The sequence below is a fragment of the Chelon labrosus genome, assembly GCF_963514085.1.
Source record: "Chelon labrosus genome assembly, chromosome: 9".
Classification (NCBI taxonomy): Eukaryota; Metazoa; Chordata; class Actinopteri; order Mugiliformes; family Mugilidae; genus Chelon; species Chelon labrosus.
Window position 1 is genome coordinate 5,088,586 of NC_140359.1, and position 22,658 is coordinate 5,111,243.

Sequence of the window (22,658 nt, forward strand, 5' to 3'; positions counted from 1 at the left end):
CGGCGCTGGGCCATCGGTGGGTGAGTGTCTATTACCCTAGTATTTGCAGTGAGTCACACATCGTTGGACCACACCAGTTGGACTTTCAGCTTTCAGCTGATTCGGCATGTTGAATCATGGCTTGATCATCTAGAATGAACAAACTGTAGACCAACAGATCAGGATCAGTCAAGAGAGGCCAGCTCTCTATGACAGTTTGTAGCATTTCCTAGCTTCCAAGTCATTCAGCAACAATAGTCTTTCCAGTTTCCCCTTTTGATGGACAAATGCAAACTACTGCCAACTGCTGGTATGAGGTTATTTCCTTTTACACAGGTGCAGAAGGCATGTGCTACATGGCCATTGGCTGTAAACTGAGTAGTCCAAACCAGATTTCTCCTTCAGTTGTCGCAAGAGGTGAATAGAGGCCTAAAAAGGCCTAAAACGCTTGCAGACCAAGACTAGCTCTCTTTGGCGTGTTACATTGAAGATGATGTCACTTAACCTATACACTGGTCCTTGTGTTTTCAAAAGGAGATAAAGCATTAAATTCCTCTTGTTGTATGTATGTTGTAAACCAAGCCAGTGGTGAGTGGACCTGTGGAGATTTGCGGTCCTGCCAGACACGATTCCTAGTAACATGAGTCTTAATATGGCCGGTTATTTGTGATTATTTGTGAAGGAATAAGTGTTGGTCCTCAGCTGTTTGGTCTCACGGCTCCTCATTAAATTGTGTAATTACATGGATTTCATGGATTCTGTCTGCTTGCTAGGTCAGGGATTGCTGCGTGACACCATGGCCAGATACTTTGAATAATCACATAGAAATATTTGAAGGTGAATTTGGTGCTCTTTGCCTCCTTCTCTCTGGATTATTCTAATTCAGTTAAAGCTCACCTTGTGGTGACAGATCTTGGTCAGTCATATATTATTTATCATTTTGCAGTTTCTGTTAAAGGAAAGGAAAGGAAAGGAAAGAAGTGGATTCCTTTACTCCAGTTAGAATAATGAAGAGCTTTTCAGCTTTCGTTGCCTTTGCATAAATAAAACACTGTGTATTGTTTATAATGACTATTTTGTCTTCTGCTATGTACCATCACCACTGCTCATGTAGGAAATTGTTTTTTATGTTCTCTGGAGACTGCTTACAACCTGTGTGGGTTTTTCTTTGTTTATTTAAACCTGTGTTATGCTGTACATCATTATTCACCCGCAATGGACCACAATCTATAATACATTCGACTGTATACGGAAACTCATCTACAGTTTCCCAGCTCTATCTATGCAGCTCCCTGCATGAATATTTAGTGCAAAGATCGACTTCAACAACTCTGTGCTCTCTGTAGTATCACAGTAGATGTGTTCTCCTCACCAATTCTAGTGTTGATTGACCTTTGTTTATGCGTTTTACTTTATCAAACTTTTTTCCTCATATTTTTAGATTCATTTTCAGTGCTTTGTGTGCATAGTGAAATGCGTATCAAAACAGGTGGATAATAAAGCATCTATTGTTTGTGGTGTTTTAATCCTTTAAGCTCCACGCTAGTTGAAATTTTAAGCAGGAAAAAAAAACCAACATAATCTCCAAATTCAGTTAGTGACAGACCCACAGCCAAAATGAGCAATCTTGGGCTGTATGGATGAGTAACACCTGGGAGAGTGGTTGTCTCTTTGTGTCTCCATCATCAGGCCAGAGTGAGATCTGAAAAGCTCTAAAAGATATTCACATTTTTACTTCTGCCTAAAGTAAAAAAAAAAAACAGCTTTAATAGTGACACTGATCTTATTGATTCCATTCTAAAACTGCTCATCTGCAACTCTACCAAATTTAGAGCAACAGCAATGAAGCACAACTAATGTAATGTTTAACAATCAACGTTCTGGGTTGTGTTTTAATGATACAGCAGGTACAGATACAGCCTGATCTTGCTACAGGGACATCCAGAGAGAGAAAGGTTTAACCAATATACTGAACATAGACAATTTGCATTAGATTTCAGTTAAATTAAATTAAATGAAAGTGCTAAGTGGTAGTGAGACTGTTACATTTACAGTCTATGTTTTAGTCTCAGAAAATATGTATTCTTTTGCAAAGAGCCATGTACTTGAACCTACTGCGCAGCATATTTGGCAGCTGGTCGTGTTGGTGAATTATGCACTCAGATTTGGAGTAGAATTTTTTTCATGCAGACATGTAATATTTCCTAAAAACCTATCCAGGTGCTGTGCTCAATATTCTACCATCTTTTTATGTCACATATATGCACACTATGCAGTATGCCAGAGAACATTTATTCAATTTTCCCTTTAAAGATGTCATATTTAACACTTCTTTAAGAAGTTAATGTATAATACAGCACATATTCTTTATTCTACCATGCCTTTACTCCCCTTTAAATACAAATAAACTGCCCACGGTCATTCTGAAAAAGGGCTTTTGCTGCCTTTGCCATCGATACCCCAATAAAAATTGGGCTGCAGAACCACAATGCATGCCAAGAGCATTAGCATTAAATGACATCATATCTAAAATCATATATTTATAAACCCTTTATATAATTAATTAAATATGCAAACCCATAAAAAATACATGAGTTAATGAAATATAACTGCTTCATAGAATTGTCTTTTTTTGTGTTGCTGCAGGAAGTGATGTCAGTGGAGGAGGAGTCCACTTCCTGTTACTGCCTGATGGACTCGACGAGCTGCCACCTGCTGCTGGACCAGCCGGGCTCATATGCCCTGGTGGGCGAGCCCTTGACGCAGGCTGCTGTCAAGCGTCTGAAGCTGGCCGTGTTTGGGAGCATGGAGGCCTGCTCCGTCAACTACAGCCTGCGGGTGTACTGTGTGGACGACACGCCGCACGCCTTTCAGGTGGTTGTTTTGCCTCTTTGTTTATCCAGCAAAGGTTGAGTCATGAGTATTTCCAGCAGCGCTGCACTTTGCAATTTTCCAGAGTCTCATTAATTCATAAATGGCACATGGCCAGCAATAATGGCTTGACTTGGCTTTGGCTTCCTTTTACCATGGCTGAGGTTCTAAACTGCTTGTTTCCAAGCAAAGCTCATTTAATGCTTGATTGGTATATTTAAAAATGGCTGCTGAGGTTGAACATTTCCAGGACATCCTTAATGAATATATTTCACTTGCCAAGAACCTAAACAAAGACGGACCACAGCGACGACTACTCTGTCGAAGATAGTTGAGAATTTAGCAACTAAAGAGCTTTTTCCTTCTAGATCTGATAGAGGCCAAAAACAGAGCTACAAGCAGTGGGTACTGGACATAATTCAATGTTAATTTTGCTTCTTATGTTAAGAGAGTGAATAAGGTCCTGTTAGGTGAGTGAATAAGGTGCTATTTGCTAACATGTCAGACATGTTAACTTGTAATAGTGATATTAATTCATCGGTGTTGTGTTTACAGCCCAATGAAGTCTCAATGGTGCTGTTAAAGCCGTGCAAGTCTTTGTAAGTCATGAACTTATTAACTTTCATGGAGAAATCCACCTATGAAATTGAAAGGAGAATAAAGTTCTGTTTGTGATGCTTCCTGCATTTAAAATCACATTTCTAAAGTTCACTTGTGACATCGGTTTTTGATTCTTCTTGAAAGTAACTGGTCATCAGAGTGAAGCTGTTAGTGTTGAGGTGATCTGAACTTGTCTACCTGTCTACTTTCCAGCAGTTCAGGTAAAAATGTCCATCACCTTGACATTGCAATCTCTTCAGTGGTTTCCACTCTTTTAGGAGGTGCATTTTGTAAGTCACAACCTAGATTCACTTCTTGTGTGTGGATGTTCCTGAACTCTCTGAGTCAGCATCTGTTCTCTAAGAGTTAATGTGAGTGGTTGCAGATTCATTACCATCGCAAACTAACACTGGAGTGTAGTGGACACTGTTTAACTGCCTGACAGAAGCTCTTTTAATAGACTGAGACAAAGGCTGCTGTGCTGTAATCACTGCCATTCAAATGTTAAACAATCATTCTTTTATTTTTCTTGTTTGACTTCATTATCCTTCAGCAACCTATAGGGTTTTTAAGCATTGAGATCTCATCAGTGAACATCAGGGAAATCAAGCCTCCTGTCCTCCCCAGAGACATGAGACTAAGAGAGCTGAGCCGAGCTGAATGGAGCACTGCGAGCCTTGTGACTGGCTCTGCCTCCCGACCGCCTTTCTGTCATGCCACAGCCGTCAGCGGCAGCTGGCTTTAAAATGCATTCTGGATTTGGTTTATGAATTCCCAGCCTGCCCACCAGATGCCAGACTTTTGCGCGTCCCCTGGGCTCCTGTCTGTTAGCGCCACATCTCTGCTGTGTGTTTTCCAAGCTCAGACACAAAGTCAATCACAGACAGGATTCTGGATCAACAGCCAGATGCAACACAAACACTTATGTGAGGGAGCGGGAGTAAGAGAGGCTTAGATTGACAGGGGTTCTGATATTGTCTCTGATACTGCACAATGCTGCTGTCTCTTTTAAAAAACATCTCATCTTAATATTAGCAGATAAAAACTCAGTTCAAGTCTTAAATCATTTGTGTCACTTCTAACAGCAAAGACAAAGGCGTGTTGCTTAGTAATGAGCAGAAATAATGGCCTTCCAGCAGTAAGTCCATTTCCAAGGTCACAGCATTCAGATTGTGTTGGAGAGACAGTAGATAAAAGCTTCCTACCTGAAAATACCACCAGCATTTGTATTCTGCTAGCAGATCTTAGCTTCCAGTGTAAATGCTACCAGATAATAATGTTCACCTCAACCTTTAGTCTTTAGCCTTGGCGAACAATCACTCCCGAGTTCTAACCTCATCTACTAGAAACAAACTGTTTATTAAATGAGGAATCAAGTGCAGTCATTCTGTGACTCTACTATTCTCGTGACACTTCATTCATAACATCATTGCAGCTGTGAAATATTATGTGTGGCGTGTCAGACAGCAGATCAGGAACGGTCTACAGACATCTTTACAAATGTCATTATAGCAGCTTCAAATGAGACAACATAACAGAGCCAAGGGCCTGTTTCACACAAGTGATGTCCAAGCACTACTTACATGCAGATTGCAATTAGCACCAGTGTTTTAGATGCATTTGTGAGTTCTGCTATCCTATTTATGCAAATTTGGGGAATTAACATATGCCAAAATTAATTATCTTATGTTTCAAGTTGAAGCTTTCTGAGCTACACGTTGTAGAGGAAAACCAAATAAATCAAAATAACTAGAGACTAAATCCTTTAAATGAATTCTTTGAACTACATCATTTATTAATGGGTTTGGGTCAGTGTTGATTTATTTATTTTTTTTAAACTCTGTGAAAGCATATGATTCCTTAAAACTGACCTGAACTGGAGTGCATTCATGTATCCCTTAATTAGCCCTATGTTTGGTGTAAACTCCTTAATCTCACCCTGAAATGAAAATGTAGGTCCTTTCAAGGTGCAAATTACAGCATGCGTGTAATGTTGTCTTGTGAGTTCAAAGCTCTCAGTTCAATGCAAATTACACGGGTGCCATATTTGAATTCATTTCTCCGTAAGGTGATGAGTCAACAATTATGTTCATTAAAGATGGTGTTAATTTAAGAATGTTTCACCTTCAAACAGTGAAGATTTCACAAAAGCCGTATGTTTTTTCCCTAACACAGTATCATAAATGGAGGCTAAATAACATCCACCTTCAGCTGTTAAACATGGCAGTCTCTAAAATGTTTAGTTCAAAAAATAGCAGTCAGTATTTATTACCAAATAAGGTGAAAGATGGTGATTGGGCCTTGTATGGTCAACTGACTGACGGCAACTGTTTGGATCAGTGGCTCTTTGGATCCGTTGTCCCTCCAATTACCACCAATGGCCACAGATGCCACCAAAGAGAAGACGATGGAGGCTTTCTAGTCAGCAATTTCCATAAGTGAATGACATATTAACTCCTTCATTTATGTTTTAATTTGAAAGCAGTGCTTGTCATACGTCCACAGCGTCCAATGATATATCTTCATATGTCCTATTTTGTCCAACCAACAAACTTACTCAGTTGACCAGCCTTAAAGACAAAGACAAAACCTGTAAATTTCTCATTGTAATTCTAATTTTCAGTCGATAGGCTGCAACTGATCTCTATGTCTCTCACCGTTGAAAGCCTTTTGTCTGGAAAGGTTGTCAGTCAGACTGTTGTCTCTGGCCATTAATCTGTCGTTGGAATGTGATTCATTGCAGAAAGAAACCAGAATCAAAATAAACTGCTTCAATTACATTTGTGTATCCAGTCATGTGAGTTTCCGGTGGGCGTCACGCACAGACGTTCCCAATAAAACCCCTCAACAGTCATGTAGAACTGAAGAAGCTACTTGGACAAGTAGTGAAACATCTTCAAGAAATCCAACTGCCTTTGTTTCAGCTTTGTTTTTGGATAATTGGAAGTCTTGTGTCTGTTAAGGAGAGATCTTACATTTTCATGCACATAGACTTGTGTATTTCACCTTGGATGAACTCACTGCTAGTTTAATCAATCCTCCCATAACTTCACATTGTCTATGCAGAAAAAAATACTTTAAAGAACTTAAGATGTTACAAATTCCTCCTACCACTCTGAAGCTCTTTTCTTCTGGCTGCATCTCTTATCCCTGATTGACACTGCTATAGTCCCTCAGCTGTTTAACATGATCTAAGACACGAGAGTTGTGTGTGATGTGTCAAACAGCATATCAGGAGCAGTCACAGTCTACAGAACACATCGGTCATGGCATCATGACAGCTTCAGATCAGTCCACATGCAGACATGTTGTCACAGATCTAAGCTAGCCGCGTGCTTTATGAGCAAACCAAAGAGCTGCATTGTCCGACCGTACACAGGCTAACAGTTTACAGATACCGAGGCAGATGGCGGAGGTTCCCTGGTGTCACATTTAGTCTTTCATGTTTCACACCTATAGCAATGACAATATGCAATATGCCTCGTGCGTGCCTTTCTGCAAGCACACACTTAAACGCACATATGCGCCACCGAGCTCTGGCACGCACAGACACTCAGTCAGAATCAATCAGCGTGGCCTGGCATTAGTCACAGCTCTGTTCTCGCTCTTTTCCCTTTGTGATTGAGGTGGCTAAGGATAGACAGGCCAGACACGGAATCATCCCACCGGGACACTGAACAATGATGACAGATGAATACCTGCAAGCGACAATCAAAGTGTTCTTTCATCATCGCAAATTCAATTTGGGAGATGGACGTCCCCACCCCCCACCACACAAGTTCCCCCTGCATTAAATTCAAGCTTCAATCTGTCACGTCGAAGCTGCAAATGTGATGCTAATGTGAGTGCGAGTTGTAGGATTTGTTCAGGGGAGACTTCGCCAATGAGATGTTGCTTCTTTGCGGCTTGCTCCTGTGTTAATATCTGAAATGAGTCAATTAGTGGAAGTGACAGAGGAAAGGATTAGCAACAGGTGTTTGTGCTGATATGCAAAGGTAGAGTAGCTTCAAAAGAAGGGAGCCTCTTTGTATTCTTAATTTTGTAGTGATAATCTCCTTTCCAGTTTTTCTTTTGCGTCTTTCAATCTTTTCCTTCCCACTCTTTATCCGGCTTTTCTTCCTTTCCTTTCCCTTTTATTTCTTACATTTCCTTGTCTCCTTCTCATCTCCTCCAGGGAGTGGTGGCTGCAGAGAAGAGCAGAGGGGGTCAGCTCCTCGAGGAGCCAAAGATGTTGCCTTTCCGAGCAAACACCTTCAGCCTCCAGGTGTCAATCCAGGATGTTCCTCAGTTCCTGTGGAGCATCAAACCCTTTACCACATGTCAGGTAACCAAAGCAGTTACTGACAAAGACAAGACATAACAACCAAACATCCAAAAATTAAAAGGCACCAAAATATTACATCTTGCAGTTATTACTGGTCATACAGCAGTATTCTTTCCATTCCTCTCCTTTCTCTTTAGTCATCAAAACTTTTGAATCCAAGCCACATACCAACCGTTTTCAGTGTAAATCGGCGGGATTTTATTTATTCATTTATTTTTATTTTTATAAAGAAGTAAATTACATTTAAAAAAATATTCAGTACAGTAAGATAATCATGCTCATAAGGTTTTTTGTTCCCGGGTTATTGAGTCTGCATTTTTAAATAGTGTGTTAGACTAATTCCCACTTAATTTTAGATTTATTTTATAGCTGTATATTTTAAGGTGTTCTCCTACGGTTCAATTTACTTTGTATTCAATTAATAAACATCGAACAACTGGAGTGTAACATTGCTGTTAGAAATTCAGTTTTTGTATATTACGCTAGCAGAATTACTATTTAAGATTTTTATCTTAATCACAATAATGAACTATTTAGCACGCAGAGTCCTGGTTAAGGTAAACACTCTGTTTAGCTGTATGAGCTGTTTAGCTCAGCTCAAACTGCAGCTAAGGTAGCCTATACAGAAAAACGCCCAAAGCGTTTCAGCCACAGTTTCCATCGTCCATGTCACGTACGTCTAACTAATAATTGGTCCAACTGCCTGTGTTTTGCTCGTAGTTATTTTTTGAAGAGCAGTTCATCAGGACCACTTCCGTCACAGAAGTTTTTCTTGGCATTTACAGTGAATTATTTTTGGCGGTACGGCTCTGGTCTGGTCCTGCCCTTCCTTGTGCCTACATATTAGGGCTAAGGCAGGGATAAATAAAGGATTATCTTATTTTATCTTGTCTTAGCAAAGACCTGGATACAGAATAGGGATGAGTTACAGACATTGATTAAGACACAACAGGAGAGGGTGGAGATGGGTTGCGAAGCGGCTTGCAGAGGAAACTGAAAGGGTAGTCAGACTGAAGCAGCATTAAATAGGGTGCCCTAGATGAGATTTGCCAATGGATGTATCAGCTGATGTGACCAAACTTGTGAGCTGATCTTGACTTTGTGGCTTTCCTGAACAAACGCTATGCTATGAAAATGGACCAAGACGTGGAGCATGAGTGGTTCTGAGGTGGTTGAGTGACACTGAGGTAGACAGCTAGCAACCTGAGAGGTCACCCACTTATCACTCAAAGCACAGGGTGCTAAGGACAGGACCAGCTCTCCTGAGCTTGTGTAAAGCTAGGAGGACACTCCTTTCTCTCTTTTTTCACAGATTTATGCTAAACACAGCTAACAGCAACATCAGAGCTCCACCTGTTCACTACGTTTGCTGTATGTGTTTTTTTTTTCATCTTTATTCATCCAGGAAGACACGTGTCGAAGCAAATAGCTTGCTTCACATGCACCAACAGCTGGAATCTGCTCGTTGTAGACCCTTTAAATATGCATGACGTTAAGGCTTGATATCTATAAACACTCCTGTATAATTGTCATGAATGGAGAAGTAAGCTTTAGAGACCATGCCAGATTGTAAACATACAGTATATATTTCTTCTGTAAAGTTTGACATTTTCACGTGGAGGTGTATGGGAATTGACTCGGTTTAGGAGCCTGAAGTGGTCATGTGAGGAACTGCAATGTTTGGCATTTCCGTGCAGGCTTCATTTTTCAGCTCCAGAGATTGCTGCACACACACTGCTGCTGCTCTATCAAAGTGTTGCTCATGCTGCATACCTATACCTTTGACTGTATGTAGATATGTTGAAAAGGACAAAGCTACAGTCCCCTCAGGTTTAGAAAAGCACCCTCATGGAGCTTCATATGAAAAAGAAATCTGACTGATGGAGTATAATTTCATCTCATAACAAACTCATGCTTGTTCTTTAGCGCTGCTCTTTTAGTGTGAATCCTGCTATCACAAATGTTTCTCTCTCAAAAGGATCACGAAAACAGACGTGACCAGATTAATAGCTCTCTGTTTATTTTGCTTGCAGGAACATTAAGATGCAAGGATCGAGCGCAGCGCAGTTGAATGCTTTGTACCTGTTGTTGCCATTTGCAAAGCAGCTGAACTGTGTCCCCACTGTATACTGCTGTTGCTTAAACATCTGAATGCGGGGTGAAAGTGTGTCAAAGGCACCCACCCTCTCCACCGCCTTATTTATGAAGGCCTCGGCACGGCAGGCAGGAAGCACGAACCCGCCTTGGAGCAGGTGCAGAATAATAGCTGAGCTCGAAGCCATACATCAAGTCGGCTTTTAGTGTTGAAGAGCATCCCAGATTTCTACGTCCATCACCCCTCCCCCTTCCCCATCCCCCTTCCCCCTCCCCCCTTCTCTGACCGCCGCTCCCAGACTCCATTATCTGCTGCCGTGAGCTGCACAGGGCTGCCAGGATCAAAGCCACAAGGGTTAAGTCTTGAGTGAGCATGCTGGCCACCACTTTTAATGCCGCGGTCTTCGCAAGGAATCGTTTACAGGTCACTTTTAATATGCAGATACAGCAGACACTAAGTCTAACAGGGGTCAAGGACGTTTCTCCGCACATGTGCCGGTTCTCTGGAAATTAATTATACATCAAAGGCAATCTTTTCTCTCTTTCCTGTGTTACCACATAGATTGCTTATACTACTGAGCCCACAAGCTCTTTCTGTGCTCCTGCTATCAGAGTAGCTGCGCTGAGATTCAGGCTATTTTGTAAACCTCATCAGAATTCTTCTTTCTCTCTTTAACAGTAGTTATTTCCTCACATAAATATATCAAGCCATGGAATCACTGAGACTTCAAAGTCAACTCTTACCTTTCATCCTGCCACATTGAAGTGGCTGTGCATGTGACAGAGTGGAGCTGAATCGTCTCATTTAGTGCATGTGTTAACATTGCTGGGTACCGCGTTGTGTATCTGATGTCCCTTTTTTTTTTATTTTCTTCTGCCTTCTCAGGAATTCTCCTTCCCCCAAGTGTGGTGCAGCAACCAGCAGCCCCTGCACTGTGCCTTCTCTCTGGAGAGATACAGCCCTGCCACCGCCCAGCTCTCCTGCAAAATCAGCGTGCGCCAGGTCAAAGGCCACGAGCAGATTCTGCAGGTCTACACGGCTGTGGCTGAGGTGAGGCTCTGCAGCTGCGGGAGGTGTGGCGCGTTGAGGGGGGCTGTTTCACTTTCTCGCTCAACCTTTATGTAACCTTCCTGGAGTGTGTCCACTGACAGCAGGGCCAGCTCTCCTGAGCTTGCGCTGTGTATTAATAGAGCAAACAAGACACTCCTTTCTTTCTCTCTTCACAGATTTATGCTAAACACAGCTAACACCAACAACAGAGATCCAGCTGTTCACTATGTTTGCTATATGTGTGTTTTTGTTTTTTTTGTTTTTTAATCCTTCATTCATCCAGGGAGACACGTGTTCCAGCAAATAGCCTCCTTCACATTCACATGCACCAACACCTGGGAGCTGCCCGCTGTAACAACAGTCTTCTGTCAGCCGCTGAGCAGCTTCACTGGAGCAGCGAGGAGTGAGGAAAAATCCTCACTCAAGAGCACCTTGACAGTAGTTGTTAAGGCAGAAAAGAGTGTTACTCATTGATTTTAGCCAACCGCTTTTTTTCACAACCACTCACAAATGTGGGTGTCCTACCTCAAGGCCACCAACACTATTTAAACTCACGGCCAGACACAGGTGAAATGTTGTTTACAGGTGCTTTTATGGTTAGATTAAATCCTACCTGGATGATTAGTTTGGGTTTGTCAGATAGGAAGGAGAAATAAAAGAGTTTATGGGTGCTGTGCGTGGAATTCAAATCATCACCACCTTCACTTTGGCACATACGGAAAACAGACATGACCATTTTGAGTCTCCACTTCTTTTTACGTTGTGGGTCACCAGATGGGTTCAATCTCATCTACACCAGCTCAGCAGCAGTTTATAGCTGCCAGCCTTTATCAAGGTTCCATTCAGATTTAGCTCAATTTTTCAAAGGATTTAGAGAAAATCTGTAAAAAAACTGCCTCGTCCACTACTCTTATACGCTGTAGGACAGCTGGTGTTGCTAATTGTCCAGTCCGGTTTTGTTAAATCCAACAGTGAAATGGCATGATTAATGGAACTTCCAGTAAAACCGTAAATCAGTGAAAACAATGTAGAAAACATGATGGGAAAATGGTTTGTTTTATGGATTTGTGAGAGAAACCTTACTGTTTCATGTTCTACATACAGGTTTTTCTCATCTGAGCATACACACCTTTTACTTTTTAGTAGTTCTCTGTCTCAAGAGTTAATGTTACCGCGAGGCTGGTGTGTTTCACAAAGTCAGGTACAACGACATTAGCCCTCCATTCAACCCAATCACCCAGCACTCAGCCTCTACAAAGAACATCATGTCATGGTTCCAGTGGGGGTAGTGTGTGCTGTGATGTACTTAACATAATGATTTTCCAAAAGCAGTCAGTGTCTCCATTGTTCTTAGCTGTGCACATCACCATGGTCAAAAGTTCATCTGAGCTCCAGCCAGAGCACTAGTTATTCTCCACAGACTGGACATGTGCAAAAGGCTCACCTGTTAAACAAGCCATTAAAAACAAACTAAAAGTTTTCACTGCAGCTTCTACTCATTGAGCTCATTGTTCATGTACGCAATGGGCTCAAAGTTTTTCTTGTTAAGGCGTCGCCATAGAACAGGCACCAAGTTCTTTGAGAACTGGAAATGACCATAAAGCCAATAAAGTGTCATTGTTGTTATTTCTTCTTCTTCTTCAGCAGGATTAGTTCAAGACTACAGTGAAATGCGCCGCTACTGCCACCATCTGTTTTGTCAATGCCATGGCATCAATTCGTCATACTTGGGTGCTCTTTGATAAAAGAATGCTTATGTTTGCGGGAAGTGACATACTGTTTTAGTTTGGAAATTAAATAGAAAAATGTGTGTTTGCAAATTTAGCCAACTTGATGTGGACATGCAATGAGTCCCATTGGGATCCTGATGATCTATACAAGGACATACAGTAGAACAATGGAACAGAAAAAGTTATCTTCAACTGGCTTTTGAAGTCTGTTCCACTGGTTTGGAATATCCAGTTAATACCAGCGCTAATCTAAACTAGAGGCTACTAGCTGTCTCCACCTTCGTTCTATTGGTTTATATCTTATGTATAAATGTTGTAAAATGTTAAATATACAGTTTGAATGGTCCTGGCTCTGTAGCTCCACTCATCTGGCTCCCCAAGCTGGTAAAAACAAGCACAAAGCAGCATTTGGAACCCCACTCTGCTCTGATTGTTGTCTTTTTGCTGTTCTGTTCCTCCAGACTGAAAAGGAGTCGGTTCCATTTTTTATGCAGACAGACTGCACCATCACGTCCCAGACGGGGCCGAAGGCCTTCAAAATCCCCTTGTCCATCCGCCAGAGGATCTGTGCCACCTTCGACACTGCCAACGCCAAGGGCAAGGACTGGCAACTCTTAGCCCAGAAACTCCACTTAGATCGGTGAGTGTATGAAGTGCATCCTCTCGGAGGTTGCATGATGTGTGTCTGTGTGTGTGCGCACTCACCCTCCTCTCTGTAATGGCCTCGCCATGAACACAGGCTGATGAGAATGATAACACTAGTTGATAACCTCCTGAATGTGGCTTCATTTGCAGCTCTGTGCGAGGTACTGTCTCTTCCTGACGCTCTCTCAGCAGTAAGAGACAGAGCTGAATATTTAACAGTACAGCACATAAATGATTGTGTTGTCTGTTGGATGATCACATGGTAGAATTGTTCAGGCCTTTACATCCAATTTCATTAAAACAAAAAAAACAAAAAAAAATCAAATGAATCTCATATTTCTGTTAGTTTCATGACTCTGTGATCACTTTCTCATTACCTGATCATTCTTTTATCATATAAGCGTTCACTTTTCTGAGGAGATACACTGCAATTTTCTCAGCCCAGTTGTCGTCCCTTTGCTTGTGGCAGCAATAATCTCCTGTTAAGTGTGTGATTCATTGAGACTGTGGTATCTAAGAGTCCTTTGGGATTCCAAATTATCCCGATAAGCTTTTCTCTCCAAGTTGGGCGGCTTTGAGCCTGATGTGGCCAGTAGCTGCAGCCTTTTATGCTGCTTGTTCTTGTTACTCTTTTAAAGCACCAAGCAGCAGCAGCAGCAGCAGCAGCAGTGAAATACTGCCCCCAACTGGACTCCCTGCTAAATGATATATAGACTCATTGTGCTGTATTGGCATGGCAACAAGCTCTCTTTTTGTTCACTTTGACAGGACCTGAGAATGAAATCCAAACCAAACTCTATTTGCCTGTAATTACTCAAGACTTGTGATGCTAATTTATTCTTGATTATATTTTTTAATAGTCTAAAAGGGTCAAACCTTTTGTTTTAGCTACATGGAAAAGCAGATGCTTGTGTTAGCTGCACCACGACACATTTGAGCTCAGTGAGTGTGCAGTATTAATAAGTAAGCAGAGGCAGCTGAAGTGGATTGAAGGGCCCTTATGGATTTTGTAGTTTTGATTTCGTACAAAATTAGTGTTGTGGGCCATATGGATAATTATTATTATTACATGCTCTAATTATACATACTTTCTAATACATATAACTAAAGTAAAGTGCAAAATGCAAGGGGTCTGATGCATTCATGAACACCTAGGACATTCTTAACATTATTTTGCTTTTCTTGATAATGTCTAAATCAAAGAACCAAAACTTTGGAAATGAGTGCAGAATTTAAATGTAATGTGTGGTGTATAGACAGTGTAGTTTATGAGGAGCTTTCTGTCACATTTTAAAGTCATGTTTGTTGAGTTTTAGATTTCAGCAATGGGAAGGGCTTTCGAGAAACTTTAGGAGTATGTAATATGGACAGTCATCTTGAACATATCTACATATATTGATGTAATGTATTGTTTGAAAATGAATCGTCCTGACATGAAAGTCTGTTTCTGCCTCATGAAGGCAAAAGAGTGATGACTAAAGTGCAGTTTATAACTCTGCGGGACACCGCGCACCGCACCGGCATAGTCTACGCCGGTGCCAGCCTTTTATACTTGTGCGCTCATCAGTCTGGCTCGCTCTGTAAAAAAACGCCACACAAACAAGTCAAGTCAAGTCACTTTATTTCGTCTCTCCAGGGAGAAATTTGTATCGGGTATAAGGGAAGTTACTGCATCAACTAACAATACATACACATACCACAGACAGCAAACAGCATTGTAAAAAAAAAAGAGACAGTCAAGGCATAAAAAGTACAAACATACAACAGACATTTGGGTTTCTGTGCAAACTCGCCTTACATGTGCTTGTGCAAAAGAGCTATCCAACATTCATTCTTCACATACCATTCATGTGCTATGAAAACAGTGGTTGGCGCTGTGTATTTTTTGCTGGTCGGGTTAATTTTTGTTTCTACTTCCTGCTTCACTGTCAACAATGCCAAAATTTCACCGAATACAAATGTTTGTGTCTCCGAACCTCCTCAGTTAACCTTTCCTGGATGTGTTCCATCTGTTCTGTTATTGATCCAAAACAATCAATTTGAAAATTGCAAAGAGTAAGAAGCAGCCAAGAATACTAAAGCGGAAACAAGCTCCTATCAAGTGGACCAATCACAGCTCTTGTGGTCCTGCACCGCCATAGTTACATTTCTGGGGAGGTGCGCATCAGCTACGGCGTCAAATTTATGCTGAAGTCTAAACCGCCTATTAATCTCACAGATATAAGAGATATCTTCTGCAGTTGCAAAACTGTTTCTATCACCGGTCCAGCCAACCTGAGAGCTGCTTTTAGACTCGTTTTATCTGATGGGGAACAAAATACCGTCCTTAAATCACAACACTTCAACATCATATTCTCACAACTGTCATCAGATATGTCTAGTTGCAGAAAAGCTTAACGTATGTTGCTGGGTAGCTCATTTGTTGTATTGTCTGGATGCAGACATCCATTGAATATCATTGTAGTGAGTGATAGTTGTATTTCATACACTGACTGCATCCATCCCTTTATGTATAGATAAATCTGACCAGACCAGTTCCACTCCTGTAAATTATCTTCTATTTTACAATCAGAAATTCCTTTATTGTTTTTGTTTTGTTGTGTGTTAAAAATTATTTTAAGCGGGCGTTTAAAATATTGTAAATTAGACTTTTACTTTGTTTTGAGGAATAGTCTAAATATAAAACTGTGCATGTATTTGTGATTGTCACTATGGACCTGTGCTACACAGTATCAGTAAATTACTGACTGACGTAATAACACTTCCCTGGTTTTAGATGAGACCTTAAATGGGATTTGATGTCAAAAAGTTAAAGTTTGAAACCCACTAATGTTTCCAGGCATAAAAAAAAAATCACACCAAAGAAAGAAAAGCAAATGTTTCATGTATGTGCATGGGAAAAATATGCATGTGTCATTATCAGTTAACAGCAGTAGCAAACACTGAATATGTTCCATGATGTCCTCCTTTCCAGAAACCTGGGGTACTTTGCGAAGCAGCGGAGTCCCTCTGCGGTCATATTGAGCCTGTGGGAGGCTCGCCACCAGGACACTGCTGACCTTGACTCTCTAGCCAGCGCCCTGGAGGAGATTGGCAAGATCCACTCCAGAAGCTCCCCTAAGGACCAGGATGAGCCGGAGTCTGACTTCAATCACATACAAGCAGGCAGTCTGTGCGGAACGGGCAAACTAAGCAGTCAGACAACTGAAGAGGACGCTGCTCCTGAATATACGGGCTGAGAGGAGAGACAGCAAGTAGAAAACCGACAGACTGAGGCATAGATCTGTGTACGCACACAGCCAGTGATGGACAACACACTGCGGCGGTGCTCTAGAAGGTCATGAGGTTGTCTGTGAGTAGACGGTGCCAGCGGTCAACATGCCCGACCAATCACAACAGGTCGAGGCGAGCCGGTGCCTGCTGTGGATCTGTCCCTCTCTTTTAAGATTCTCTCTGAGAACAAACTGTAAATCTTTTTCTGCATTCTCATTCAATCCCCAAGTCCATACGTTCCTTATTCTTTTCTAGTTTTTTCTTTGAAGTTGATATACTGTATATTCATTCTCTGTTCTGTCCGTGTAGTTTCTGAATCTGTGTCGGAGGAGAAGGGAGTTCCTTTTCTGCCTTCCCCCCTCTTTCTTTTCCCACCAGTCCACTCGGAGCTCAATCTATTTCCATAGAGGTTCTTATATGCAAATAAAGTGATCCAGTCGGTGGCAGAAGTTGCCTTCAGGGTTTTCTGTCAAAAAGGCTTTAGGACGTCAGGTGAGAAAGTGTATAAAGAACTGCATAATGAGGAGGGTGAGGTGGACGAATGGGTCAAATTCAGGACTTTCACCCAGGAGACTGGGGTTTGTGTGAAGCCCAAAGTCAATGTTGATTTTTTTATTTTCAGTCACAGTTTGGTTGGGTTTAAAAAAAAAAAAAAAAAGATGTTTTGGATTAAAATAGATCCTTTCACAACATTAACCACGGGTTAGAAAGCCCTGAAGCCAAACTTCTCCCACGTACAAAGATACAACTGTGGTGTAATTTAGTCACCTGTATTCAGTCTAATACCCTGTTCCAACAAATGAATGAGGACTTAAAAGCTACTCCTTCAGTGTCCAACATTATATTTTTAGACGGAAGCTTCGGAAGCTAGTATGTTTTGAAATTAAATCCAATATGTCTTTAGTACAGTTGACACTTCTGACTTCTGAGTTTGAAGATCGTTAATACAAAAAATAGTTGCAAGTAAATCCAACAGCCTAACTCTGAAGGACAACTCTGAAGGACACCACAGTGCTCATGTTGTCTGAAAAAAAAAAAAAAACTGTGGTTGTGGCGTAATGTGGCAGGGTGAGATTCCTAGCCGTGGCATTACAGTTCATTAGAGTTTCCTCCACCAGCAGATAGCGAGGGAGGAAGCTGTAAAACATCATTTCCTGGCACCGCAGGGAGCGTATCGTTGCTTCTTATCACCCGGCTCCTACCATTAACACCCGTCACATAGACCTCATATCAGGCTCTGTCACACCGACTGCCCCGCCTCCACTCACCCCCTTCACCATCAAAACACACTGGCACACTCACACGTTGGCATTTCTCCAGAGGTCAAGTGCGCTAAAGATAATAAACACTGATGCTGTCACTGTCACAGATACAACACATATCACTTAAAATCACAAAAACACGAATTCCTGACAAATATGTGAAGCGGTGATGAATGAAACTGTGCTGATATAAAGTACACCCTGGACAGGTCTCCAGTCCATCGGGCTAACACAGAGAGACAGACAACCATTCACACTCACACCTACGGCCAATTTAGAATCACCAGTGAACCTAATGAGCATGTCTTTGGACGGTGGGAGGAAGCTGGAGTACCTGGAGAGAACCCACGCAGACACAGGGAGAACAATGAGATTTTAATGTATCAGTAAATAAACATTTCAATGAAATCACATCATGTTATTTGCCAGATCAAGCCAGTTTCCTAACCACTAGTCCACATCACCTCTCTAAATGCTAGATGGGTGAATAAACTATCCAAAAGCATATCTCCTTACATACTCCATATTTAGCCATGAAAGAGTTTAGGTTATTATTCCCAGTTTTTGAGAGACCCAACTTCACACAAACCGAGGCGAATGAAATGTCCTTTGCGGTGCTCGTGGAAATGAAAAACTACCCCGAGAGCCTTCCTAATTTATACTCAAACGGAAGAGAGCTAGCGAGGTGACAAATGCGGGGCTGTAGAGGAAGGTTCGAGCTCATGTACTGAATTTTGTGCAAACCGCAATAACCGACTCACACGTCTGCAGCTTCATTTGAAGTGCTGGGTGGTGTCCTGCTCATTCCTCTGTGATTCAGTCACATCACATTGAGCGGAAAGGCTGTTTCTGTGGACTTACAGATTTCAGTCTGCCTAAACTCAGCATGGCTGCCTGGCATAAAAACACACAGTGAATGCGCCTGCTTTATGTTAACACGTAAAGCAGCAGAGTGGAACAACACAGAAGGGGTTACTTATGGATTTAAATGCTGGTTTGGTCCCAGTGGAGCAGTCTGAGCTGAAATATGTTTGAGGAGCAGGTAAGAGGATTCAAATAGGAAAGTTAAATGTAGGCTTCAATCAAATATGATACATGATGAGCCTGTCAATCATCATCAAAACAAACATACAGGATATTTAATGTTCCATCCAACATATCCAGATTTCAATAAAATTAGCAAAAAGAAACTGAAATAATGTCTGTTTTCAGTCAACAAATCTCTTCACCTGATATCTAATCTAATCTAATCTCATCAAACAGACATCCTGTTCCTGGTAGAGAGTAATTACAATGTCTAAATCTCCCCTGCAAACAAAATGTAGTGACCCCTTGAGTCGCATAACGCACACACGTTACGGTCACAGTTAATCTGAACTAACACCCTGTATTGGTGACTTTGAATCCATCACTGTCTATCTCTGACCTGATACTGTATATGTCATTAAACTCATCCTGCCACGATACAGAGCTGTTCTTGTTTTCCTGCACCTTCTCTATGCATTTCTAATCAAACTATATTCATCTTTTATGTGATTTAAGCTGGCAAGTGAAGAATGTGAAAGGTAATCTTTTATGCTTTCCCAATATGGTTGTTTCCTTTAATTGTGACTAACTGGATTTTTCTTTCCATTCCTGCAAGCAAAGAGTGTCAAAAATGGAAATGTGCGCTTTGTGACGCTTAGCGGTGGCTTATGTTGCATCAGGAGCATCCTGTCTGTGCGGTGCACCCCATCACACACACACACACACACACACACACACCCCCGCACCCGCCCCGTTCACCTTCACTCTGGATGTGTGTTAGCTGTGTCTGTCGTATCCCATTAACGTTCCTTTAAAAGATAGCTCAGAAACACACGCTCGTACACAAACATATTCTCTCTGTGTATAATGCTTTGGTGTAAGACTAACCCCGTTCACTGTTGCGTCCATGATTTCCCGTCACCTGAGTTGCTCGGACTCATTCTCCTTTTTTGCTTCACGCATGGCCTTCAGCTTCATATCACTATTCTCGTGCCTTGTTTAACTACTGTAAATGGTGAATGTTGTAAAGTACAGATGGGGATGAAAAAAAAAAAAAAAAACAATTAATCATACTGACATACATGTAAAGGTATTAGTTGAAAAAGTATTTAAGATTATAATATTGAATAGGCTGCAGAGCTTTTCTAGTGCTGAACATCTATGTTTGGTAACGCCAGGGCAGCTTTGTGGTATATTGTATCTATAATTATGGACATTTTGGATGTTTTCTGTACAGTAGAATTTGCAAATGTATATGCAGCCTTTTGGAAATAAATGTACAGTTGAAAGCTCAAATCGCCTCTAGTTCTTCTGCATCACACGGTGAACATATCCATTAAATCTTTTACCTCAATAGAGCTCGCATGGAGTGAATTATTATCTGAATGTAGAATTTAGGCTCCGTTCTCATCAGAATAAGAGTCTAATAACACAACATTTGGATTTTATTATGGGGCGTGTTTCAACCAGTGCAGAGAGAATATACCTTCACAGACAAACTGATAGTCCTACAACCAATCAGAGCCATTTTAGTGTAAATAAATTCAACTCCATGGTGCTCAGGTGACGTGGATGACTTCGTTGTTGTTACTCCCCTGCCCTTCATGGCATACAGCCCGTCCAGATGGTTTGATTGATCCATCCAGCGACTCTTTCCCAGAGATATGACCTTCTTTTATTCCGCAAACTCTGTCTACATTACCCACAAAGCTTTAACTGATGCTAGCCTGTATGTGCTAGCCGTAAACAGAAATCAGGAGTCAGCTAAAGCCCACTTCTTTAGAGCTCCACACACCTCCAGGTTTCTTTCATTTGTACTGTGCCCTAATACCTAGAAAACATTACGCTTTTTTTTTTTTTTTGTGATTTCCAGTTACAGTAAAACAAAACAAACGCCTCCGGTCCATCGCAAGAGTTTAACTCTCTGTGAAGGTGGGGGTTGTTGGGTCGTGTTAAGTAGGTTGCTTCAAGGGGACGTCTAACCCCGACTGTATGAGTAAAGCACCAGTCACATGAGGTGTGGCACTGTTAAAACCAAGCACCCCCTTATAGAAAAACAAATCTGTTTACTGTACCTTGTTAAGGGTGTAACGCCCCCCCTTCCCTCCACAACCACAGAGAGGACAAGCAGTTACAGAAAATGAAGAAATGAATGTTCTCTGTATCTTTTTAAGGCACAACCATTACTGCCACTACTGTATATTTTCACACAGCATTATATATTTATTTATTTATATATATTATGTAACTATGTAATGATGCTACTGGACACCAAATTTCCCACGGGATACATAAAGTATCTATCTATCTATCTATCTATCTATCTATCTATCTATCTATCTATCTATCTATCTATCTATCTATCTATATCTGTCTGTCTGTCTGTCTGTCTGTCTGTCGATCTATCGATCTATAAAATGATTATGAGTTTGTTCTGACTGGCATAGACTGGCATGATTCATACAACAATCAGGAGAGAATTTATTTATTTTCTTGCACAGTGTTGTAAGATATTGATGACCTTTAAAAGTGAATCTAGGACACTGATATGATGAGTCAGCTTGATGTTACATTTGCTTATCTGCCACTTATGGTTCACTTTAACACGTACTGTACAAGTTACAAGCTCCTGTCAAATGTGTGTCCTTACAATGATTACACCTTTGAATTTATCTTTTAGTGACTTATTTATGTCAGCTGCAGTATTTTCTCTCTTATTACAGCCTCTAACTACATTTGCTGGTTTTGAAAAAGCAAATCCAGTTAAAGGCTGTATTTTCCTACGGTTTGAAAACAGTGCATCTGCTGCAAGTCTGCGCAGGTGGCAGTCCAAAATGATTACGACCAGCTAATTCCTGCAATAGAAGAAAGATGCATTTTGAATGATGACACTCCCAATTTTGTCTGTTGGTGTAATGCTCATAGCCTTCCTACCCACATATATTTAGATGCTTTTCAGATAAGAGAGGAACGGGGCACCCTGTGGGAACTTCTTCCACCCCAAGAAGATGAGAGAACGCTGTGGTTTGACCCGTAATAACTGCTCTTCATCACAGTAAAACAGTTGCTTTCTCTCATGAGAGTTCAGGAAGTAAAGTATTACTCATTCGCCCTTAATGCACGTATTCAAGGCTGAATACGTGAAGGCTGTCGGGCCGGTCTGAGAGACCAACATGTGATAAAATACCTCAACATGTAAGCAATTACTTGGAAGTATGAGGTGTGTTTTTTTTGCTGTCAGCCTACAGTATAGTTTATTCAAGACTGTCAGACCAAAACAGGGTATTTTATAATGTTTCTGTTCACAAAATCTAAACTGATAAGTGAATAAAACTGTTTAATTATATCAAACATAGTAGGATGAAAAGAGAAGGCCACCTTGAATCATTCGAGACTGACATATAGTAAGATTAACACGCAACACTATGAGAACTTTTAATGTTAATTGCCGTAATTACTGAATGCTAACTTTAGGATCATTTCAGATGAGTAAGACCTCCACTGAATCACTTACCACTGATTGCCACACAATACATGCCGGTAAAATTCCTGACTAGCTGCGACATCATGTAAACATCATGGCAACGATAACCTCACGAGATTAAGGTGCAGGTACTGCTGTTGCTCTCCAGCGGCTGCATAGCCTTAGGGCGTCATATCTGATCTGATCTCACGCCTGATTACTTTGTTTCCCCCTTCGCCTATCTATCGAAGGAAAATTAAACAACTGAAACATAAATGTTGACAGGTGAGGACGGACCCTTGACAACCGAGCTGCCCAGTGTTGCTACATCAAACTGTAG

At 41.2% G+C, this 22,658-nt stretch overlaps 1 protein-coding gene across 1 annotated transcript in view; it reads left to right on the forward strand.

Moving 5' to 3' along the window:
• unc5db (unc-5 netrin receptor Db) overlaps positions 1 to 19,556 on the forward strand; it is a 186,965-nt gene extending 167,409 nt beyond the window's left edge. Inside the window, exons 13-17 of the mRNA XM_084552202.1 lie at positions 2,626 to 2,853; positions 7,625 to 7,774; positions 10,755 to 10,919; positions 13,111 to 13,289; positions 16,269 to 19,556. Coding sequence (XP_084408328.1) covers positions 2,626 to 2,853; positions 7,625 to 7,774; positions 10,755 to 10,919; positions 13,111 to 13,289; positions 16,269 to 16,533 — 987 coding nt within the window. The 3' untranslated portion in view covers positions 16,534 to 19,556. The remainder of the gene's footprint in view (positions 1 to 2,625; positions 2,854 to 7,624; positions 7,775 to 10,754; positions 10,920 to 13,110; positions 13,290 to 16,268) is intronic.
• Positions 19,557 to 22,658: the final 3,102 nt, after the last annotated feature.